Genomic DNA, 24,624 nt, shown 5'->3' on the forward strand with positions numbered 1-24,624 from the left:
TCACATAGCATGTAAGGAATGTACCCTCGAAAGCTTGTTCCAGCTCTCTTTCGGTTTTACTTGCGGCTTAAAAAAATACCAGCTTTTGTCAAATAGGTGAGAGATGAAGTTAAGAGGCATGATCCGAATCTGCTGGAGTTCTCTAAGCTGTCGGAGCAGGAGAAGAACCAAAACCTTCAGATGTCTCAGGACACACTCAGGTGAGCTGTCTGCTATCTGCATCATACAATACACACAACTTTGAAGCTTTTTTTAATGTGTACATGTCCTCGAGGCTTCATTTTCAATGGTTAGTGAATGTCTTTGTTTGTTTTTCTACTGGAGGACTCTCCTTGCCCTTGGTTTCCACATTGGTTTGACGGATGACCACGCTGAGGAGAGAGTGAAATACATGAGACTAGCCAACAAGTATGTACAGCTTTAGTTGTTTGGAGCCCTTGTACATATTAAACATTTGGGCTGAGGGGATGGGATGATCTATTTTTTGTTGAGTTTGCCTGATGATCTTATTCATGAATACTGTAAATGCTCAACTATATCATAACAACTCATTTATGATTTTTTTTAAAAATTCCCCATCACAGGTATGAGCAGCCCAGTGGCTATAGACCGGCCCCAGTCGACTTGAGCCAGGTTTTTCTGAGCCCAGCCCACGAGGAAGTGGTTAACTTGTTGGCAGAGAATGATCACAATGTATGGGCCAGAGAGCGCATCAAGCAGGGATGGACCTATGGAGCCCAACAGGTTTATGTTCTGTGCTGTATTACTGCTTTGGTCTGACACTGCTGTGGAGGAAATGCATTTGAACAACTTGTTGCTCAAATGCAATTCAGCTTGTTTTCAGTCTTAATCATATATACACCCTCACTCAAAATGAGACTTCTTGATTTCAGATATGAAATAATATTCCCTGCTCATTGCCTCCCAGTCACAACATAGACATTCACGTAGCAACAGCACACGCTGATACTGTTCTTTAAGAAATATAGTTGCTCATTTTTGCTCCTTGCATCTGTACTTTTAGGATGTGAAAGGGAAGCGTAGCCCGTACCTCGTGCCCTGCGGCCTTCTTGATGAAAGGAGAAGGAGAGTGGCCAGGGAGGTTGTCAGAGAGGCTGTCTGTCCTCTGCTGGCCTACGGTTACAGCGTGGAGCCTCTCAACCAGGAACGCAGTATGTCTCAAAGCCCCGTCATCAGTCTTATCCGTTAAAGCTCAGCTCAGTTCACTTTTGTTTATAGTAACCATCATAAGATAATGAATTTTAGTTCAATTAAAATTAGGCTCTGTTCGTTATAAATGTATATGAGTTTCACCATTTTACAGAATACTCACAATACTGCAACATTTGTCAACGTTGTATTACAAAAATTGCACTGAATTTAATGGGAATTGAATGCAAATTTATTATAGATAACCATGTTTTTTTTCTGTTTCTTGGGTTCACAGCCACATTATCAAATGCATGTCTCTTCTCTGCTGAGAAGTACAGAGTGTTCAGACCAGATAAATCATACTCTGTGACCCGGGGGAAGTGGTACTTTGAACTTGAAATAGTGACAGCTGGGAATATGCGAGTGGGCTGGGCCCGACCAGGCTGTACCCCAGATAAAGAGCTCGGCTCAGATGACCAGGCATTCGTCTTCCATGGATTTGAGGTGGGAAAATAAAATTAGCTAGTTCTCAATACGACCACATGACAAGCGTTTCTGTTAAAAGAGCAATACATCCAATCCACTCATAATAGCACATGGCTTTATGTTCCCACAGTTGTTAATTTCTTGATTTACTCTCACAGTATACAGAATTATAATACAATAGAAATATGATAAAAAACTCAAAATTAACTCATGAACGCCTGAAGGGAATTGGACTTATGGATGAATTGATTAGAATTGGATGCCCAAAGGATACTGTGATCACACAAAACACCTTTTTGGCCATAATTCAATAATTCATAGGCTCATTATGACACTTTCTCACAAATGTCAAATAGGATAAAATGATGACATTTTAGACGAACAACCTTGAGGCAGTAATTGTAGTTCTTTGTAACTCCTTTTCTTCCTTTTGCTTTTCAGGCTCAGTGGTACCATCAGGGCGTCGAGCCCCTGGGACGTCCGTGGCAGAGAGGCGATGTGGTGGGTTGCTTGGTGGACACGACTGACCGCACCATGATTGTCACGCTCAATGGAGAGGTGCTGTTTAATGACAGAGGATCAGAGCTGGCTGCCAAGGACTTTGATATCGGAGATGGTTTGGAGGAGTTTTTTTTGTTGACATTATACAGTGTATTTGATAGACTTAGTTACTGTTTATTTAATTGAAAGATAATGTGGCAGTACTATCCATTTCTTGAGAAAAATCCAAACTAAAGACAGAAATATATTCCTTCTTGTCTCTACTCATATTGCACAGGCCTGTTGCCTGTCGTCAGTGTTGGGGTGAACCAGTTGGGAAGGCTGAACCTGGGCCACCAAGTGAGCTCTCTGCAGTACTTTACGGTGTGTGGCCTGCAGGAGGGCTATGAACCATTTGCTGTCAACATGGCCAGAGACCCAGCCCTGTGGATGAGTTGGAAACAGCCTCAGTTTACCTCCATAATGCCCGAGGATCAAAACCTACAGGTTAGTTTACCAGTCTATGGGCTTTCTTTTACCAAGTAGCTGATATTATATGTCTTCTCAAGCATGTAGTATGGTGCAGTGGCTCTCTGGGACCCAGGGTCGCTTACACTTGTTAATTGACAGCGCTGATCCTGAAAATCTTGTTCAAATCTTATTCCAGGTCACCAGAGTCAGTGGCTCAAAGGACTCCTTATCCAGCCTGAGGGTTTGTCAGCGGTTGTTTGCACACCACGGTGGAGGCAGTGAGATGAGCTTTTACCGGCTCAGCATGTCCGTCGAGTGTGCTCCCATCCTCACCAGTCCTGCAGGGGGTGGGCTTCCTGTGGCCTCCAGCTCTCTCTCTCCAGGTTCAGATGATATTACATCATATCATATATCATATACAGTGTGTTCAAGTCAGCCACACGGATGACCTCACTGAGGACAACAAAAAGGAGTTGTTTGAGTTTAAACATAAATGACATTACCCCTGATGCAGCATGTAAAAATTACATAGCTATTAAGAGATGAACATTTTGTGAAAAAACTAGTGTGCCAGATATCCAACCATTATGACCTTGATGTGTTGTTCTGTTTAAGCTCCCCTGGGTCCTGCTGTAATTAATTCCCATTGTCCTTTTTAGGAAGGAAAGAGCAGGAGGAGTTTGACTCTGACTTTGAAGTGCTGATGAAGTCAGCCCACAGCTTTGCTGGCTCAAGAGATGAGCTCAACCACAAGGATCACAGTCACGACAAAACGTCAAAACTGAAACAACGGTCGGTTGTAGGGAACTGGGATGATATGTAATGAAATTCATATACTTTAGAAAATAGAAGAGTGAACACAAAATAATGAATATTTGAGTCAATAGTGGTCTTTAAGTTACAATAATAATGTACCAGTTATATAACAATGCTGTGTATTGTATTCTTGTCCATATTTGTCTGCCAGGTGATTAAAATGACAAAAGCATGGTTCTGACTGAAGTTTCCCCAAATGAAATGAGAGAAAACAGGAAATGAAGATTGTTAAGAGAAGCAAAGAGAGCAGACAGGCTCTCTGCAGATTAATAGTGACTGTGGTGAGACAAAGTTCTTTGTGCTGCGTATAAATTAATTTGGGTTTCTTTTCTGCAAAGGTTCATGCTGAAGAGGACAAAACCAGAGCTAGTCAGCACCAACTCATCTGCACGGCTTCTAGAAGATGTCGTAGTGGATAAGGATAACTATGGTCACCTTCTCCAGAGCTCCAGAGTAAGACTCTCATTTTCTTATCATCTCACCATAACCAGAGAGTCACAGAACATAGAAATGCAACACTAATATGAAAACCAAATGTCATGGGCTTTTATTTTTGATTTATTGAATAATGTGCATAGATAATGAGAGAAAAGACTAAATGTATTTGGACACTCTGCTGCCTCATAGTACACTAAAAGTAAACAAATTACACTTCAGGGTTTATGCACATGCACTGTGCAACTCTTCAGCTCCTGGCGGGTCGATACAAAAACAAAGTAGAAAGCAAAATGAAAACACCAAACAATGACACCCAGCTGCCCTCTCTGTTTCAGTATTACTACTCAGTGAGGGTTCTTCCAGGCCAGGAGCCGTTTAATGTGTGGGCAGGCTGGGTGACCTCTGACTTTCATCAACACGACATGACTTTTCACCCCGACGGTGTCCTCACAGTGACTGTCACCCTGGGAGACGACAGTGGAAAAGTCCAGGAAAGGTTAGGAAACAGCAAGACCGTTTTATTGTCGGTATCGTTGACTCTGCCAAGATTTTATTTGAATTTAATACTTATTGCTGTCGGAGATGATGATGATGTCATGATTATGCTTTTCTGAAATTATATTTACTGTATTACTGGAACACTAAATATTACTGAATTTCAACGCTATTGACTCTCAGGAGTTTTTTTGTCTTATTTTGAGTTTTCCTGACAAATTATCGGCAAACTGCCAATTAACCGTATTCCCATCATTTTGCACAGTGTGAAGCGATGTAACTGTTACATGGTGTGTGCTGGAGAGGCAACAGGCCTGTCTCAGAGTCGCAGAAGTACAGGTTTGGAAATTGGCTGTTTGATTGACACAGCCACTGGGCTGCTCACCTTCACCTCCAGTGGAGTGGAGATGGCCACCTTCTACCAAGTAGGTCACACAGGAATCTATTTGATTTGTTCATACTTATTAGTATTTTCTTCTCTAGTCATTAGTTTTGTCAAATGAAATACATTAATGTCTAAATTCAATACACATAAAACCTTACTTTAAACTACGTCTTTTACTATTATGAAAATAACTTATAAAAGTAATTATAGTGAGCAATGTTTGACTTGTAGCATTGCATTATTAAACTGAGGTAGTATTGTTCTGTCTTATCAGGTTGAAGCCAGTACAAAGCTGTTTCCGGCTGTTTTTGTCAAGCCCACTACGACCAGCATGTTTCAGTTTGAGCTGGGACCCATAAAGGTAAATGAACTCTCCATTTTTAATCAAACACATTAGAAAGACGCGTTTTTACTCTTTACTAGATAAAGGCAACATAATTAAGGAATTCGGGCTAATTGTTGTTGAAAGACTGGATCAGTAATTAATCAGGTTAATTAGGTTGCATCTTTGCTTTCAATCGGTGTTTCAATCAGTTTTATTCTTTACAAATGTTTAGTGGTCTGTTAACATCCTTTCCTTGTGTTTGTCTTCCTCTCGATCCAGAATGTGATGCCGCTGTCAGCAGGTTTGCTTCGCAGTCAAAGAAGGAATGCAACCCCTCAGTGTCCTCCCAGGCTTCAGGTCCAGCATCTCAACCCGGTTTCATGGATCAGAGTACCGGACCGTGCATTAAAAGTGATGGTGGATCGGCCAGATGAGCGCCGCGGCTGGAGAGTCCAATGCCATGAGCCCCTACAAGTCATGACCCTTCAGATTCCTGATGAAAACAGGTTAAATAATGGAAATAAATGGGTTTTTGGAATCGTACTTGCAGACTTTAAGTGTACAGGAAGTGATGCATATGTTGTTTGTATTGATCATGCCGCTTATTCCTCATTGATCTGCAAGCACCAGGCAGCACATGCTTGTTTAGTGTCTAATATCATCAACAATGCAACAGGCTGCAGCATTTGGTGCTGCCATTTTGCCAAGAATATCACACTAAAATTGTCTTTGCCTCTTGATCACATCCTTCAAGGTCTGTTAACATTCTGGAGCTGTCGGAACTGGATGACCTCTTGACCTTTCACCACCACACTCTCCTTCTCTACTGCTCTTTATGCGCCCTTGGAAACACCAGAGTTTGCCACGCCCTCTGCAGTCACGTGGACCAATCCCAGATCCTTCATGCCATTAAGAATCCCCACCTCCCTGGCCCCCTCCGCTCTGCATTTTATCAGCTCCTTACTCAGGTAATTGCTTGTTTGAGTTAATGTTTTTCTTTAGGTAATTCATTCATAAACAACAGGATAAGGAAACTTTGGAGAGTAAATAAATGTGTATTCTTGTTCTTTAGGTTCACCTCAGCAGCCACACCACAGCATGTCACATGATGAACCACGAATATATTGTGCCTATGACTGACCAGACCAGAGAAATCACCCTTTATCCCAGCCCTGCTAATGGTGTTAATGGGGAGAATGGTTTACCTCTAGAAGGCATTTCCAGCACTAGTCTCAGCACATCTCTTAAACCACAGATGCATTTCTCATCTCCTTGTTTTGTCAGGAGTGATGGGACAGAAGGAGATGGTACAGGGGATATAGCCTGCACAGACAGCCCAGAAATCCCTCTGGACATGTTGAAGAACCTGACTGTGGAGATGTTGACTGCGGGCGTATGGGCTGCGGGTCAGGGTGTGAGGGATCCTGTAGGAGGCAGCGTTGAGCTTCTGCTGGTTCCCCTAATTAGACTTTTCTACACCCTACTGGTTATGGGGGTGTTTGGGGATGAGGACCTGGGGAGAGTTCTGAGACTGATAGAGCCGGGAGTCTTCTCCATAGATGCCGGAACCATCGAGAAGGAAGAGGAAGAAGAAGAAGCTAGTGATGATGAAAAAGAATGCAACGGGTGCAACAAAAAAGAAGATTACCCCCTTAAACAAGGACTTCTTCAAATGAAGCTTCCTGAAGCTGTCAAACTTGAGGTGAACAAACCAGCAGATTACTTTCATGTTTGTCGTTCTTCTTTCTTTTGCTGTAATTTTGGATTAGCTTCAGAAGCTATGTTTATATATTCCTCCACGCTATCTAAAATGAATCGCAAAGGAAGATTTCATACGTTTCTTTCTCCAGCTCTGCCATCTGCTGTCCTACCTGTGTGATTGCCAGGTGCGCCACAGGGTAGAAGCTGTGGTTGCGTTTTCTGACAAGTTTGTGGGCCAGCTGCAGGAGAACCAACGCTTTCGCTACAACCAGGTCATGCAAGCACTCAACATGTCTGCTGCTCTCACCGCCCGCAAGACCAAAGAGTTCCGTTCACCTCCACAGGAGCAGGTTGAATTTGCTGAAATGTGCTAAAAGAAAAAAAACATTAAAGATTTCTTTGATTATCGTCTATACTGTGTCTGTCATCCGTGCCCTGTCTTTAGATCAACATGCTGCTGTGCTTCAAAGAGGATGAGCAGCAGGAAAACTGTCCATGTCCAGTGGAAATCCAACAGCTCCTGCATGACTTCCATCACCTTCTCAGCACACACTGTGGTTGGAACACAGCTTATTTTTGACTTATTCTTTATTAGTCTTCTTTGAGCCAGGGCGCTATGAAAAATCTCCTTGAAGGCACTTACCAATATTGCCACTGAATAAATCTCATCTGTTGCTGCTATGCAGGCATTGAATTGGACAGTGACACAGAGGACGAAGAGGACTCAGAGATGTCTCTGAAAGACCGACTTCTCAGTCTAGCGGCGAGAGTGATTGGACTGATGAAGACACCAATAGAAGTGGAAGGGAGTAGAACGCAGAGCGCCAGTAAGTGCATCTATGGTGTCAAAGCCCCCTCTTTGTCTTACTTTGTACATTGTGGCCTATTCATTTACATGCACATGGGATTGTGCAACCTTTTTGGGTTCAGTATCAATACAATATAGGAACATAGCTGAATTATAATGAAAGATAAGATGGGTGAAAATCAATGTGAATATGAAGTGTTAACCTCCCATCAGAGATGTCATGTTCAATACAGCCAACTAAACTTTGTGTTGGACAAACACCTAAAATGTAATATAAAATAACCCTAAAATGTAATAAAATATTCAGTCTCATTACTTTTCACCTGCTTTTTCTTCAGAGTCCCTCAAAACGCTGATCTCTGAGACGATGGTGCGTTGGGCTCAAGAGACTGAGATGGAAGACCCTGAACTGGTTCGGGCTATCTTCTCATTGCTGCACCAACAGTATCAGGGCCTCGGGGGCCAAATGACAGCACACCTCTGCAGAGCCTATACGATCAGCCAGGCATCGGTAGAAGACACCATGGCTCTTCTCTCCTCGCTGAGCCAAATCCGCTCCCTCCTCAGTGTCCGCATGGGGAAAGAAGAGGAGAGGCTGATGATCAGAAGACTCGGGTAGGGGGACATTTCTAATGGGACATGGGTTTGCTTCGTTTGACACCAATAATGTTATTTGTATTGATCTATTTCTAACATATATGCATCGTAATATCCTTTGTTGTGTGGAAAATATCTTTCCTTTTTTTGTCATTTTTCACTGTTTTACGTACAGAGACATTATGAATAATAAAGTCTTCTACCAGCACCCTAACCTAATGAGGGCATTGGGGATACATGAGACCGTGATGGAGGTGATGGTCAATGTTCTTGGAGAAGGGGAATCAAAGGTGAAGAGACAAATCTGACATTTATTGTGATAATATGGACAAAATGTGTGTAACGAAGAAGCATGTCTTTTCATTAGACGTACGGTAGAGTATCTGTGCTCCATCAGTCATGTATTAAAGGTAAAGGTTATACTGTGTTGTAGCTGCATCATCAATATAGAGCAATACTCCCTGCAGTGGAGTCAGTAGTGCCATGACCTCCTCACATCTTGATTTTCTCTATACCCATGCATTGATTTTCCTTTGTTAGGAGATCACCTTTCCGAAGATGGTGGCCAGCTGTTGTCGATTCCTGTGTTATTTTTGCCGCATCAGCCGCCACAATCAGGGAGCCCTGTTCGACCATCTCAGTTATCTGCTGGAAAACAGCAGTGTTGGTCTAGGTAAATCTTATTTCTTCACTCTGGCAATTTCCGAGGCCATAGTTTGTAGTGTTGTTGCAAGGATGGCGTTCAATTTTTAAACATGTAACATTGAAAGTTTCACTAAGGTAGTTTACTGAGTAAAGTTGTATTAAAGTGTACACAGACGTGGTATTGTTTGTGACCCTTTTACTCTATGCGAGGACATTATTTTGCACTTAAGAAAATAACCTTGTGAAGGTGTAACCCGCAATATATCCTGACATCATTTATAGTTTATGAGTCAGGGTTTAGATTGTTTAATGACTTCGTCCCTTAGCTTCACCATCCATGCGTGGGGCCACTCCTCTGGATGTGGCAGCAGCCTCTGTTATGGATAACAATGAACTGGCCTTAGCGCTGAGGGAACCTGACCTAGAGAAGGTGAGTTCTTATTTGCTGCCTTCCTCTACAGTGCTGATGCTAATAGTCTCCATTATGTCCATAAATACTCTGAGCTCTCATTTATGTTCTTTGCAAATTAACAAAACGGGGCCCGAAGGAGGCGTACGTGCTTCCCATGCACAAGTTGCGATTAATGAAAACAAAATTGACGGGAGAATGTTCGCACCCGTACGGAAACTCTGACCCATGCATACCCACGCTATGGAGACGAGGGACACTGTCAACGCAGATGGTGAGGTGGTGAATTCTAACCACTGTCGAATTTAAATGTGAGAGTACATCATTATACATATAATGATGCCTCTAACACATTTCATTTCATTATAATCACATTACTTCTAGATCCACTTTATCATTAATAATCAAACCAGCAGTTATATTTGAACCATAACTATTCCATAAGCACCTTTCAATTGTAAAATATATAAACCCACTCAAATCTCAAATCAAATTTCGCTAAATATTTCATCAGTGCTATCTGCACCTTACAACGCAGAGTGGAGAGGGCCGTGCTACAGAGCGCACTGTACCATCGGCTGCAAAAAACATCACATCAAATGGCATTAAATAATTGCAGAACAGAGCGTCAATATTCTCCAGTGTCAATCAATTATATCTTCTGATGAAGTACACATATCACCAAGTACCATTTAAGTTTTCATCGTTTTTGTGCGTAAAAATTGTGCAGTGAACACAAATTTATTAATTAATTTATGGTTTATTTGACAGGGACAGATGTGTGGTGCATGACACGCTCTGCCATCTCCAGTCACCTCACCTGGCACATCTTCTGCCTGCACATATGGATTGTGGAAATTAGCAAATTGTGGAAATAAAGGCAGTGAGAGCTTTTGCACAATCACTCCTCCATTGAGTCCTAATCACAATACTAGCTAAGTTCAACAGAACACAACTAAAATGCAGAATGATATTGTGTTCCCCTATCAAACCGCCATTTTCAAATGATATCCAGGGTGGGGGATACCACTGATTGTCGCGATCAATTAAGAAGCAACCAGTCTGGAATGGAAGAATTAGCAGGGAAAGAGTGTCTGTACATGTGGATCCTACACACTGTTTTATAGTTGAGACGCCTGGTCTGTAATGACAATGCTCTGACATTCAATATTGTTTTGCAGCGTCACTCTCATGTCACTCATCTATGTTGTTTATGTTTGTCACTGTCTATGAATTCTTGGTTATCTTTGTTGCACCCCATTAGCTGTACAGTAGCTGCAATGAACCAGTGTCTGTAAAACGAATATCATTTACTATCCAGGTGGTTCAGTACCTTGCTGGCTGCGGTCTCCAGAGCTGTCCGATGCTCGTGGCTAAAGGCTATCCTGATATTGGATGGAACCCTGTGGAGGGCGAGCGTTACCTGGACTTTTTACGTTTTGCTGTCTTCTGCAATGGTAATAGTTCTACCCATAGTCCTCCCATTCAGAGCACATCCTGTGATCATTTTAATAAGATTTCTGTAGGCATGTGTGTTGTTCCAGTCTGTTTATATATTTCGGAATGAACCTAATTATATACACTTCATTGTCCTTCAATTTACAGCATCTGGCTTGATTATTTTATTTGACCATTTGTCTTTCAGGGAATTTTAGTTTTTTGGCAGCCATTAAAACGCATTCATTATTTCACAAACTGTATTATCTACATATTCAGTTATACTTTTCACTTAACCTTTTCAGGGCATTAATCACCTCTCAGATATTCGCTGCTAGAATAACACAAGTCAAATACAAAGTTAGAAAGGTACAGGAGGCTGCATTATGTCAGGCTTCCAATTAAGTGAGCTATTTGCAATAGAGGTAATTAACTCTGGGTCTTCTACTATTGATTTTTCTGACACTGAAGCGGTGCCCAGAAAGCATCAGTTAAAATTGTCCTTGAGGGTGCTGACAGTTCAGCTAAATGGCATGGAATTTTAAACCAAGTGCCTTTCATGTTGTTGTAGCCTTAAAGCTGTACATATAGTGACCTGGGCATCATTATTCCATTATTCCATTGATTTCCTATAAATTCAATAAGAATATCTGAGATAAATATGATCTAAAACAAAGAAATGCATTCCCACAATTTCATCCAAGTCCACCTTTTTGGTTAATCTTTATCTTCTGTGTGTTTCTTAACCACAGGCGAGAGTGTAGAGGAGAATGCTTATGTGGTGTTGAGGTTGCTGATTCGTCGGCCTGAGTGTTTTGGCCCTGCCCTGCGAGGTGAGGAGGGAAATGGCCTCCTAGCAGCCATGCAGGAAGCCATCAGGATCTCGGAGGACCCTTCTATGGACGGACCTTGCATCACCCACCAGTCCAACAAAACACTGTCAGTATGAGATGTTGGTGCATGTGCTTATATGTGCAAACATATAAGCTAATATGCACAAACTCTGCAGTTGACAAGACCACAGACAGTTTTAGTGCATCACATCTTATTTTCTATTTTGTATGGTATAGAAATCCTCATAAAATAGGTTTTCTATGATTTTCCGCTCCATTTCAGCTTCATCACTTTCTCACACCAATATGTAAGCTCATTGATTGATTCCATTTTCCAGTGAACTTTCAATGCACAGAGTTGAAAATGATTAAACTTCGCCAGCGTCAAGAGATTTGTGTATAAATATTTTATCTAAATGCTACGCTTTCTGTAAATAGCATTAAACAATCATCTAAAGTAGTATAACATCGTACTGGGTATAAACCCGTTTAGCACTGTGTCTTTATGCCCGATCATAATAAGTCCCAGGATTCATTTTCTCTCAGGCTTTTCGGAGCAGTTCTTGGCTTGAATGCAGCATCTGTGTTCAGCCAACCCTCCCTTGGTAAATAGAGGTTAAATAAGCTATGTACAACAGTGGAACGGTTTAATGACACTGATTATTTTTAAGCTGCTTAATTCAGGATTTATATGGAGTGGGAGCTGAACACTGATCTGTCTGCATTTCTTCTATTGTAACTGTCAGAATTTTAGATAAATATTGAGGTCATTAGAAATGAGGAGGAAAGATCTTATCTTATCCTGCTTAATGGGCGGCTTTATTTAGGAATAATCAATCATTTCATTCTATTAACAATGATGATTAATGATATAATTCAGTTAATGACAAGCTTTGGACTGTTATGATTGTCTCCTGTAACAGAGACATTGTCCAGGACACTGATGATGACCTCATTCACATGGGCCACGCCATCATGACGTTCTACTCAGCCCTTATTGACATGCTGGGACGCTGTGCTCCAGAAATGCATGTGAGTGTTTTTCCAGCTTTCAGAAGCCCTTCTGCATCAATATCCGCTGACGTCTCAAACAATAAAGCCTAATGGAGAAAAGAGTGGGTCAAAGTGAGCCAAAGAAAGAAATGCCCTGGCCCGCATACTCTTTATGTTTAAAACTGAAAACATTTTTATTTTTTATTTTTTTGTTTATTTTATTTTCCTATTAGACAATACATAGACATAACAACAAGAAGATGACAAGAATAGTGGGATAAAAGCTAGCAAACATCATATAGTCAGTGTGTGTGTGTGTGTGTGTGTGTGTGTGTGTGTGTGTGTGTGTGTGTGTGTGTGTGTGTGTGTGTGTGAGAATGTCCTTGAGCCTTTTGAGATGGGAGAAAAAAAATAAAAAATAAAAACTGAAAACATTTAACTGGTCATTTGATGACAGAATATGTAATGCTTCAATACCAATGATACTACTTTACTGTACTGTAATACTGCATTCATCTCATTAAACTCCACAACATTGAGACTCTAGTTGGACTATACTGTGTTAACATACACTGAATGTGTAGAATATTGAAGACACTGTTCATTAATTATACATATTGTCATGTATGTTGTCAGGTGGTCTGTGATGTCCATCAAAACTCTAAACTCCCCGGTGCTATTTACTGGATATTGACCATGTAATTGGCTTAATTCTGTCAGAATGTACACACTAGGCCAGCGTGGGGAGTGAGCAAGTGTACCTGACTGTCAGCATAAGGGCCTGATTTAAAAAAAAAAAAAAAAAAGAAGCCTTTTCAAAGGATGCCTTTCTTTCTGTGTGTTACAGTGGCATTGAAGTTCAAAGGAAAAACAAGACAGGGACAATTTTTGTGTTGCGTCTTTCAAACACAAAGCCTGTTAGAAAATGCCTGACAGAGGTCTTTGAAATGCATTTAATTCTTAAAAAAATAAAAGTTAATAAAAAAGGAAAAGAAATGTTTCAAAAGACAAATGAACAGAACTACAACACTTGTAGGAATTAAACCAGCAAGAGTTAATACACACTTTTTCAGAAAAAAAAACAACGAAAAAAAGTCTACATAGTTTCTGAACTTGACACAAATTACATTTGTACTACAAAATGGGCTGCAACTCATAAGGAAGATGTCGTTAGAATTGTATGACCCACTGTAATCCTTCCACTGATGATGCCATATAATACAATATATGTACATAAGAATGTCTTCTTTTTTTCACTCTATCACATATTGTGAGAATCCTTTGTAAGCTGTATATGACCAATAAGAATGTTTTATTCTGAATTGTTGTCCAGTTGATTCAACGAGGCAAAGGAGAAGCCATCCGGATCAGAGCCATTCTGAGATCGCTCGTCCCCATTCAGGATCTTGAGGGAGTCATCAGCATCTCCTTTCAAATCCCTTCAGTGTCCGGAGGTCAGCCCATCTTACAGTGCTAAAAAAACATCAGCTTGTATTCAGTATTTACACAGAAACCTGGCTTGTTTACTACGGTTGCTTTTTAAATTATACCCTAAAGACCCATTCAGAAATCTTTGTTGTTACAGTGTTCCTTTTACTCTCCTGTTATGCACCATCCTGTGTACATGATGGTGACAATGGTTGAGTCTGGACCAGGGATCCAGAACCACACACAAGGATCTGCTCACATAGTGCAGATAAATATATAATACGTGTGTCAATATGACCTTTGGTCTTAACATCTAATCTTTACTTTTTCATTTGCTTGTCCAGATGGTTTGACGGTTGAGCCTGACCTGTCCACAGTGTTCTGCCCAGACCACAAGGCAGCTGTGGTTCTTTTCCTGGACCGGGTCTATGGCATTGAGAACCAGAACTTTCTTCTCCACCTACTAGAAGTTGGTTTTCTGCCCGACCTTCAGGCAGCTGTCTCTCTTGACACTGTGAGCAGAGAAAATTGTATTTTGTTGCCCTGTTCAGAGAAGATTCATTCCAATGAATGAATGTTTTGTTTTCCATAAAACTTAATAGTATGCCTCCCACCTGATAAAAGTAAATTGTTCAGCTTCAATTTTAACATATTTCGAAGTTAAATCCGAGGACATTTTGTTTGTATTCCTGATCATGGTCACTAGTTCTTCCTCACTCCATCTTGTGTATTTAGTTCCCTTTAGTTAATTGGACTCTGTAATTGTAACCTCTCTTTTTCATTGCAGGCTGACTTAGGATCCACTGATATGGCCCTGGCCCTCAACAGATACTTATGTACATCTGTTCTCCCCTTGCTCACCAAATGCTCAGCGCTCTTTTGCCCGTTAGAGGACCATGCTTTGCTGGTGGATTCTCTCATCCAGGCCATCTACAACCTCTCCAGGGCTCTGAGCTTGACCAAGGCTCAGAGAGACACGATCGAAGAATGTTTGCTAGCTGTGTGCAGGTAGTGCTATTTGTTGGTATGATGAAGCTTGTTAGGGTTCTCTCTCTTGTTATTATCATAAAGAGTTGTTGCTGTCTGCAGATAGGATATAGATATTTCATCAAGTCGCTAATAGATTATATATGTTATGGTACAATGTTATCTTTGGAAGCTGCATGTGGTTATGTGGTGTGCCATTTGTAATTTATAAATGATCGCACCATTAGCTTCCTGTATCGATTGACCTAACTGCATTTTTGCTTTTTACTAAATCATACGTTGAGAAGCGAAAATCATTGCTTCCTGATACAAACACATAAGTGCACTCTTGTTCCCACTAATTGTATTTAATGAATCAACAGTAAGCCTGTTTTGCCCAATTTAGATGTTATTTACGAAAGTCGATCAGAAATGATAACCAACTAATTGGATCTTGCCTATGGCAACTTCTCAATTATATGCAATGTTTTTCTGAGACATAATTACTCATAACATCATTCATCTGTTGTGTGTGTTGGTGGATGGGATTTGTATCTGCTCATGTGACAAATTCTGCCCTCATTGGTGTCCTCAGTAAACTCCAACCCTCTATGATGCAGCCTCTTCTTCGACATCTTGTCTTCCATGTTCCCCACCTCAGAGACTACAGCAAGATCCCATTAAAGGTGAAAAACATTAGTTTACTACAGTGTATATGTGAAAATATACAATTGTACACCGAGTTAAAAAGATAACATTTTATTGACTTTGGTCAATACTTTCATCAACCAGCTCTTGACCTGTCACTACGAGCAGAGGTGGAAGTACTACTCACTAGCTGGAGGGCCGGGTGACCATGGTTTGGCCTCCGAAGAGGAGCTCCACCTATCTAGAAAGTTGTTCTGGGGCGTGTTTAAGGCCCTGGCAAAGAAGGTAAACCATACTGAATACCTGTGTCCATCTCAAAATCACATGGAAATTATGTACAGTTGGAAGAACTAGTGCACAGCCCCTTTTCTGGTCGTGGTCGTTTGGAATGGGATGATTGGTCGGCCCCTATTGCTTGTTTGAAGTGCTGTTGAGAACTGCTCATTGCTTGTTGACTCCAAGGAAGTGAAGAAGAGTTTGGTTGTAACATATATCCAGCAGCAAAAGTAAACTGCAGTCAATGAGCTGTGACCTGTAAAGGTTCACTGCGGACGACATATACACTCAGTCTGCAGAGCTCTGAAGCTCCGCCCCGCTGCTGCACAGAGCGCTGTTTGCTTGTTTATTCAAAGTTAGATTAATATTGAATATGGCACCAACTCTCACACTGAACATCCTTGGGACCCCAAAAATACAGCCGCCAACTGTGAAGTAGATCGGATTAACAGTTCTCGAGATATGCAAAGGACATGCATACACACACACACACACACATACACATGTACATGTACATGTACACGTACACACACACACACACACACACACACACACACACACACACACACAGTACATAGAGATTCTTTGCTTTATAGTTGGATATTTTCATGGAGCACCAGAAAAATTGCAGAAAAATAATAAATGTTTGATCCCACTATTGATTTAGTGCCTCTTTTTATTTCAACTCAAAGTATATTTCAGGTGAATCACCAAAATCCATGTTTGATTTTCTCTACTAGTAAAGTTGTAGAATAACTTGTGTGGAGGAAGATACAACACACTTTGAGATTTACAGTAAATCTTTCATATCCTTGTATGAAACCAACCCCTGAACAGAGTTGTTGGAAACGTGAGAATCTCTCCTCAGTTGTCTGCATGCATGTACCAGCATATTTATGAAATGATATTTACCCGACAGATGGAGAACATGAAATGAAAAAGAAGTTAGTTCATAAAATCATTCTCGGCCCACTTGTAACCCACATCAAATGGCTTCAGAAACCGAGTCAACAATGCACAGAAGAATCTCTTCAGAGAAATATTAGAGGGTAAAGTGTAGCTCAGCCCTACAGTGTATTTGTTGCCCTATTTATTGGACTTCGCTTATTTTAAATATTATATTTATACTTTTTAGATTATATTAGTTTGTTACTCTTGTATCATACACACATTACAATAATTATAAATAGAAATAATTAAATGCAATATGTTATTAAATTGTAATTAAAACTGTTTTCCTCAGCTGAATAGTGTTCTCTTTGTCAAATTCAGAAAGTTTATCCCATTTTACAGTACTGCCCGGTCTCCCTTGACCCTGTCTCTTTTTCTTCTGTCCCTCCTACAACATTATGTTTCCAATACCCCCGTCCTTCTCTACCTCTACAGCCCTATGAGCCTCAGTTGTTCAGGCTGTCTGTCCAGTGCCTGGCTGCAGTGGTCATGGCCCTGCCCCCTGACCACATGGACTCAAGCTGTGTGTCCCATATGGAGAGAAAAGCCTCGATGGACACAGAAGGACACTTTGACCCCCAGCCTGTAGATACCTCCAGGTAAGATACCTACCAGGGATATCTATCGATTATGGATAAAGGTATAAATATTGAAAACCTTGCTTCTTCAGCCCCAGGAAATATTTGTGCTGGTGTATCCAAAGGTGTTACTGTGCTATAGAGCTAAATGATGTTTTATTTCTTTCCCTGCGCTAGTGTGTCAGTGCCAGAGAGACTGGAGTTTGTAGTTAACAAGTATGCAGAGCATACTCACGAGAAGTGGTCACTGGACAAGGTAATACCACAGTAGTTGTTCTTGAAATCTGAGCAGCCTGTTAAAGATGACAAAGTAGAGTTGATTTGTGATATCCTGGCCAGGACTGAACCACTTAAGAATACATTTACAAGACGTTCTCTGTCTGAAAGTGTCAAAACATCGATCTGTGTTGTGTGGTTGAGCTAATATCACGATGTCTGCATATTTTCTAACGTGGAATTTTTACTCAATCTGTGTCTTATCTCTGTCAGTTTGCCAATGGCTGGGTTCATGGGGAGCAGCTATGTGAGAACACCAAGGTTCACCCTCTCCTCAAGCCATACAGGGCTCTGGCTGAGAAGGTAGAGTGAGAAGTCAAAAAAAGAACGAGAAATCCCAGAGGCACTTGCCTGCTCAATGTGGTGTGTGTGTAACATAAAAGATTAAAATGCCTCGGTTCGTGGTCTTTGTTGTATGGAGTGGACAACAGACTTCTTTTCAAGTTTTTGGAGTTTGATTATGTTTTGCGCTTCTGCTGTCCTTCGACAACCAATAAAGTTCAGTTTTACATATTATATTTCAGGAGAAGGAGGCATACCGCTGGGCAATTAAAGAAACAATAAAAAGTATGCTGGCCTTCGGATGGAGCATAGAGAGAACCAAAGAAGGAGACTCATTTGGCATGCAAACCTGTACACGCAGGGTGTCCCAGTCTGGACAGGTATATGTACTCAAAAGGCCACATTCACTTAACCTCTGAGCACCAAACGTCATTCTAGTCATTCACAACTTCTCCTTACTAGCTTTCACACATTTTTTTTTTTACTTTAATAATCAGCCATTTGTTGTGTGTCCTAGCTGTCTTTTGAAGGAGCATCAACCTTCAGCCCCAAACCTATGGACATGAGCAGCATCACCTTATCATGGGACCAGTGTGTGAGGAATACCTTTTTGTTTTTGTTCTACCTAAATCTGCATAGGTCATAAGGCTGGCCTAATACTAATGTTGTGTAATAAGGCAAATACATTAGAATAATTCAAATAATATCGTGCGTGTAATCTGGGCTACAGTTGTGAGTTATCAGATGTCATGTAAACATCTTAAGTCATCTTAAAAAGAGAAATCATCTACCATTGGTAACATGTTTGGAGTGCTACAGGACTCCTTGATACATTCCTTCACAAAAGTAGTTTCCTTGTTGGAGAAGTGGGCCTGGACTTTCCTCCTGCTTTGAAAGTGGAATGTAAGGAGCTGATATGTATGTGCCAGACAGAAAATGGATTTTTACTTTTGTTGCTATAGGCTATGGCTGAACAGTTGGCTGAAAACTACCACAACGCCTGGGCTAAGAGGAAGAAATTAGAACTTGAGAGTAAAGGTACCGTACCATACTGTGACCGTATATTTCTTCAAATCCTCTCCTCTACTTGTAGGAAGCACAGAACAGTTAACAAAATTGCAACACATTTGACCCATTTCCACTTGCAGGAGGGGGCGGCCATTCGATGCTTGCACCCTATGATACCCTGACTGCCAAGGAGAAGACCAAATTCAGAGAGAGAGCAAAGGATATCCTCAAGTTCCTTACGCTCAATGGCTACACAGTGTGGAGGTGAGCACAGAATGAGCTTGTGATTGCAAAAGGGCAATGTGATACAGTATGTATGAGGTGGGTGGCAAGTGAGGTATTCCGTTTTCATTTTACAGTGCTGTGCGGGCAATTCTGGAAATTCAAAATACAAAGTCCAGATTTTAAAGCTATTAATTTCCCTGTTTGATTTCACTTCCTCTACAGGGATAGGAAGACAGTGGAGATGGACTTTCCAGCCATGGCCAACTGCTTTGGCTACACTCTCCTTCAGCGGCTGCTGTCTCACACCGAGGACGCCCAAGAGCAGATGTTGGAGCTGGGTAAGATGATCATGAATGTTGAGGCCAAAAACAAAAGTCAATGAAATGCATAAAAGAACTTTCACATCGTACATCCCAAAGGTATGAGTACTTTATGTAGCTGACCTTACATTTTGAATATGTCACCGGGGCTTGAATCTCCACGTTGTATCAATAACTGCCAGCAGTCTCTTCAGCAAGTCTGCCTCAGGGTAGTTTTAATTTGAACCATCAGAAAATAGCGCACACCAGACCAGGCCTTGGTATGTGAACTGGAGACTTTTATTATCTGCATCGCTCTGTTTTTATCTGAAGTATCATTGTAGTTTAAGTCCTTGATTTTTGTATTTCATTGTGCTTTTCTTTCCAGACGTGATGCAAGCCAGAGGACAGATGTCTAAAGGAGAGAAAGCTCCACGCCAGCAAGCAATTCATTTTTTTCCCAAGGTTTGCCTCAGATCAAATGCATATCTCAACAATCTTCTGTCCAATTGAATTTCTCCAACGCCATCTTCTTCCCTCCCCGTAGCCTTTGTTTTCCATTTACGTCATCTAATTAGTTCAGTTAGATGGTTACCACGGGCAACCCCTCTAAGTCAAACCCTTTGTGGCCGTGTAATTTATTTAACCATTTTAAAAATCCATGTGGGCGTGTCGATTGCCATCAGGATGCTGATTAAAGCTTCCCACGCAGTTCTGCCTCTAAGGAGGCAACGAATGAACAGGGTTTATTTTTCATTGACGGGCACCACTGAGTCAGACCCAGTCAGCCAATACCATCAACACACAGTTATGCCTCAGATCTCTACACTCCACAACTCACACAACCATGCAGTCTGGTGATGCTTCATAAGAAAAGCTATTAAAGTGAAAAATGTTTAACTCCCACGGGTCGTTGTTGGGTCCGTCATTACAAACGCATGTTAAACAGGCAGGCACTGCTCAGACCACTACCTTTTGAAATTCTAGTCATGATCACAAGACATTCAGATCGGCTGAATTAAGAGAAAGTGGGAAAAAAAGTACTTCCAAATATCTATTTAATGTAATGGTGCGGTCATAAAAAATGTTTTTCTCAGCGTGTGGGATGTAGCTTCAATGAGGCATTGGGACAAGCAGGCACAGAATGCATGTGATGTTGGTTTTTTCATACACAACCTTGAAGCTACAGTAGTCGTAGGAATTTAAGGGGAATGTGGTTAATACATCTGGCTATTACTCCATTTAACAGGTTATCCTTCCTCTCTTGGAACAATTTGTGAAGAGCCACTGTCTGTATTTCCTGTCCACTTCTGTCTGCTCGAGAAGCTATGCATCAAAAAAGGAAAAGGAGATGATTGCAAGGTCTGTATCACCCACGACAAAACACATGGTATGCTGATTACACTGGTAGTATTTTAAAGTGTTCTTGTGCTCTTGCACATTGTATTTTACTGGAACAATTCCTCAGACTTGTTTTTCTTTTTTAACGGAAGAAGCCTCATTCTTCTGATTGTGTGTTCTGTAATTGTTCCACTCCCCTCTCCTCATTACTGCGCTTGTCTTTTCTTCTCACCTCCAGCCTCTTTTGTAAGCTTGCAGCTCTGGTAAGACACAGGATTTCACTCTTTGGTAAGGATGGTGTGGAAATACAGCTCCTTCAGACATCAATTGTCCCACTCTTTTTAGTTGATTCCTTGGTTTGCTCATTAATTAAGATGTTATTGTGTGAGATTACAATTCATTATATATGTATGCATGTTCTGTATATTACTTTTCTTTGTCTGTGTGTGCTGAAATTCTGGATTTGGTGTGTGTGTATGTTTTTCCAGGAAACGAGGTCTCATCAGTTGCAAGCTGCCTCCATGTTTTGTCTCGGGCTCTGGATGCCAGGTAGCTAGATGGCACTACTGTCTCACTCTGCCTGAATCGATCTCCCTGCTCTGCCTGCGGTCACATCAGTGTCACATCAGTATCACACCGGCATGTCTGAGGATGAGATGACTGGTGTAATTGAGCCACTGATACACTGATGCTATCTAATTGTTGTTGATATCACTTTTACTCCTTGAGGACGATGCCTCTTAAGCATGATGCTAGGAGTAGAATCTAGGCTGAGCAAAGATTTATGTCATTTTGACTGGTCTGGTGGATAGATTAGCAGCTGATTTAGTCCATGTAACAATTTACTACAGAAAATAAATGATTATATTAATTACACATACTTGCATTTTTGCTAGTCGCAGGAACATTAACTGCCATTTTCTCATCTTTTGGCCTTAGGGCATTGATTAACTCAGCCCCAGAGTCCATCCAAGCATCTCTGCATTCATTCTTTGAGGCAGCCGCCACTGATCTGGAGACGACTGTGGAAAACCTGCCTGTGACCCTGGTCTGTTTACCTCAGAGTAGGAATCAACCGGCTAGAGGAGTAGCCAAGGTTCTCAGCTTCACAACCTCCGTTCTCCTTCCCACCCTCACATCCCTCTTTCAGCATCTTGGCAACCAAAACTATGGCGTGCACCTCCTGGGTAAGGGCGTCCTTGATGTCGACCACCATTAAGGAACAATGTCTCAAATTATTGTATGATTCATTTTACATCCTAAAGAGCACACTAAAATACACAATTATAAATGTAATGTGTTCACATATCTTCCTGTATCAGTAGTTCATATACAAGCACCACCACATATGTTTACAGTAGTCTCATTAATTTCCCTCTGTATGCTATAAAGCTGGATGAACAGCTGGTTTCCACATCTCTGAAATCACTCTGAGGGATTTCCCCTGAAATTCCTACCTTCTTCGTCTTTGAAAGCAGCTCTCATTAAGTGTCTCAGGGATGGCCGCGGAGCAGCAGGAGCATATTCTCTCCTCCACTAATATCCTGACCTTCCAGGAATCATTCATTACTTGAATCAGCAGCCATCCAGCTAGTCTGTCTCTCTGTGATTGTAAGCTATCAGCTTTTCTACTCAGTGCCCTTTGCGGTGCCTGAAAGAAACCGAACAAGGATTTCGACTTAATCCATCACCTTTTCTTTCCAGTGGGGAGTATCCAACTGTCCTGTTACAGGATCCTCAACAGCCTCTTCTCTCTTGGCACCAGTAGCAGCATCTATATGGAGGGGTACTTCCTATATTGCCATGTGATTTCAGAGTTTGTGCTAATGACCATAATGTCTTATTTTAATCCTCTTTTCTCTCTATTTTATTTCTAATGGTTTTTTTTCACATAAGCTTTTGGTTAAAATGTGTTTACTTCTTACTTTGTGTATACTGTATATAGAATACTTAATCATAGAAATCACTGAAATTATCAAATTCTGTATTCAACAATGTGTTATTGTTGGGCGTTTCAAGTATCTATTAAGGCTATTGATAAGTGTATTAAGGCCAAGGTAAGAGAGGTAAAGAAAGCAGCTGGCAAGTTAACTTAAATTAGTAATCCTAACCCATAGAGTTTGATAAGATTTGGACGTTGGTCAGCTCCATGCCTACGTCCTAACACAGCATTCCAATACAGGCAGAGGACAGCAGCAGGTGCTTGTCTGGCAGCCTTGGCTGGGACTTTTCCTGTGTGCTTCCTGGAGCCATCCTTAAACCAAGACAATCCCTACTCTATCTACAACACCATGAGTGCTTCTCAGAGAGACGGTAATAAACAAACACACTGGTATTTATCTGCGTTGTCTGTATAATCTTGGTCCTCTTGAATAGCTCTGACCCCCACATCTTAACCCCCTCCCAGTTTTCTGAGCCTTATTTTCCATATCTGTTTTTGTTAGACCTGGGGCTGCCAGATCAGGTGGAGGACATGTGTCCCCTGTTGCCCTCTCTGGAACAGGCTGTCGGGGAAGTGGAGGAGTTGGCAGGCGCTGGTGCTGGAGCTCGCCAGGCCCACTACATCCGGGTCACGGAGGTCACTTTGCCTATGCTGTGCAGCTACGTGTCCCGTTGGTGGCACTGGGGCCCTGAGGGCGAGCCAGAAAGCCCAATCTGCACCGCTGTCACGCCTCAACATGCTAGTGACCTTCTTGGCCACATTCTCCGTATTATCCACAACCATGTGGGAGCTAGCCAGGGAGATTGGATGAAACAGCTGGCAGGTATTGTGATCATGTGCGATTGTTGTGTGAATTTCTTTATTCCACCATCAGTTATGCCCTTCATTCTTTTCCACTATTAACAGTCATATCTTTCAGTTTTTTCTCAGCCAATTACATGTAAAGCCGGCACTGAGCTGTTAAAGAGCCACTTCCTGCCACTGATGGAGAAGTTGAGGAAGAGGGCCAAATGTGTGCTACTAGAGGAGGAGCAGATGAAAGCAGAAGGGTGTGACACCTCCGAAGCAGAGTTGGAGATACAGGAGAAGTTCACTGTACTGGTGCGAGACCTCTACGCCTTCTATCCCCTGCTCATCCCATTTGTGGATGCTAATCGGTAAGGCATGCTGCCAAGGAGCTAAGATGTGGGCACTCAAGGTTATTTTCTGAGGCTTGTGGAGTAAATACAAGTTTTTATAGATTTGGTGGAAAGTGAAACTTATTTCACGATATTTTATGTTGACATTACCCCTCCAGTAATCATCATCTGGCCTTGTGAACACCAAATGTTCCATTAAGGTTTGTGGAACAACTGTTGGTGGTAAATAAGAAAAACAAATAATCATGCATTGAAGGTACAATGGAAGTTCATTGAGTGGTCTTTAGTGTGTGTCTTTACAGGAATAAACTCTGCGATAAAAGTGTGATGTGTTTTGGTTTGTCTTGTCTCAGAGCCAGCTGGCTGAAAGATTTGAACCCTGATGCTGAGCAGCTGTTCAGCATGGTGGCAGAGGTCTTTACATTCTGGGCCAAATCTCATGTGAGGATGACATATAGTGTGTTTTTTTATGTATTCCTCTCATTTCTGTGCAGTTAAGTGAATATTGTACCCCATAAACATGTTTCTTCACCCTTGTTTGCTTTAACAGAATTTCAAGTGGGAGGAACAGAACTTTGTGGTACAAAATGAAATCAACAACTTGGCTTTCTTGGTCAACGACGACAAAATGTCCAAGGTCAGCCATATTCACTAATTGGCCTTAGGACATTATGTTTACACTGATGTGCAGTATACAGTATATATCGACACTACTAGTGGTTGTATGGTAATCACATAAAAGTTGTCAACTGTCGTTGAGGTCTCAAAGTTAATCTATTTTCATGTCTTTTTAA

General features: G+C 41.4%; 1 protein-coding gene across 2 annotated transcripts in view; it reads left to right on the plus strand.

Moving 5' to 3' along the window:
* The window catches only part of ryr2b (ryanodine receptor 2b (cardiac)), a 55,783-nt gene that overhangs the window by 11,896 nt on the left and 19,263 nt on the right, over positions 1-24,624 (plus strand). For both annotated transcript variants that reach the window (XM_031874905.1, XM_031874914.1), the window contains exons 22-71: positions 97-200; positions 325-408; positions 585-744; positions 1,025-1,172; positions 1,448-1,656; positions 2,080-2,254; positions 2,417-2,625; positions 2,786-2,972; positions 3,249-3,381; positions 3,744-3,858; positions 4,179-4,339; positions 4,604-4,763; positions 4,998-5,084; positions 5,328-5,554; positions 5,803-6,016; positions 6,121-6,750; positions 6,899-7,099; positions 7,195-7,306; positions 7,436-7,576; positions 7,896-8,172; positions 8,330-8,444; positions 8,695-8,827; positions 9,126-9,229; positions 10,530-10,665; positions 11,398-11,584; positions 12,402-12,510; positions 13,805-13,925; positions 14,244-14,413; positions 14,687-14,907; positions 15,461-15,551; positions 15,658-15,798; positions 17,176-17,339; positions 17,496-17,574; positions 17,808-17,897; positions 18,119-18,256; positions 18,394-18,471; positions 18,839-18,914; positions 19,025-19,148; positions 19,332-19,447; positions 19,797-19,873; positions 20,658-20,770; positions 20,988-21,037; positions 21,238-21,298; positions 21,689-21,936; positions 22,454-22,535; positions 22,932-23,062; positions 23,194-23,514; positions 23,611-23,848; positions 24,184-24,271; positions 24,381-24,467. In XM_031874905.1, the coding sequence (XP_031730765.1) occupies positions 97-200; positions 325-408; positions 585-744; positions 1,025-1,172; positions 1,448-1,656; positions 2,080-2,254; positions 2,417-2,625; positions 2,786-2,972; positions 3,249-3,381; positions 3,744-3,858; positions 4,179-4,339; positions 4,604-4,763; positions 4,998-5,084; positions 5,328-5,554; positions 5,803-6,016; positions 6,121-6,750; positions 6,899-7,099; positions 7,195-7,306; positions 7,436-7,576; positions 7,896-8,172; positions 8,330-8,444; positions 8,695-8,827; positions 9,126-9,229; positions 10,530-10,665; positions 11,398-11,584; positions 12,402-12,510; positions 13,805-13,925; positions 14,244-14,413; positions 14,687-14,907; positions 15,461-15,551; positions 15,658-15,798; positions 17,176-17,339; positions 17,496-17,574; positions 17,808-17,897; positions 18,119-18,256; positions 18,394-18,471; positions 18,839-18,914; positions 19,025-19,148; positions 19,332-19,447; positions 19,797-19,873; positions 20,658-20,770; positions 20,988-21,037; positions 21,238-21,298; positions 21,689-21,936; positions 22,454-22,535; positions 22,932-23,062; positions 23,194-23,514; positions 23,611-23,848; positions 24,184-24,271; positions 24,381-24,467 (7,623 nt within the window). The remainder of the gene's footprint in view (positions 1-96; positions 201-324; positions 409-584; positions 745-1,024; positions 1,173-1,447; positions 1,657-2,079; positions 2,255-2,416; positions 2,626-2,785; positions 2,973-3,248; positions 3,382-3,743; positions 3,859-4,178; positions 4,340-4,603; positions 4,764-4,997; positions 5,085-5,327; positions 5,555-5,802; positions 6,017-6,120; positions 6,751-6,898; positions 7,100-7,194; positions 7,307-7,435; positions 7,577-7,895; positions 8,173-8,329; positions 8,445-8,694; positions 8,828-9,125; positions 9,230-10,529; positions 10,666-11,397; positions 11,585-12,401; positions 12,511-13,804; positions 13,926-14,243; positions 14,414-14,686; positions 14,908-15,460; positions 15,552-15,657; positions 15,799-17,175; positions 17,340-17,495; positions 17,575-17,807; positions 17,898-18,118; positions 18,257-18,393; positions 18,472-18,838; positions 18,915-19,024; positions 19,149-19,331; positions 19,448-19,796; positions 19,874-20,657; positions 20,771-20,987; positions 21,038-21,237; positions 21,299-21,688; positions 21,937-22,453; positions 22,536-22,931; positions 23,063-23,193; positions 23,515-23,610; positions 23,849-24,183; positions 24,272-24,380; positions 24,468-24,624) is intronic.

This window comes from Anarrhichthys ocellatus, unplaced genomic scaffold (assembly GCF_004355925.1).
Source record: "Anarrhichthys ocellatus isolate YVR2014 unplaced genomic scaffold, GSC_Weel_1.0 scaffold3, whole genome shotgun sequence".
NCBI lineage: Eukaryota > Metazoa > Chordata > Actinopteri > Perciformes > Anarhichadidae > Anarrhichthys > Anarrhichthys ocellatus.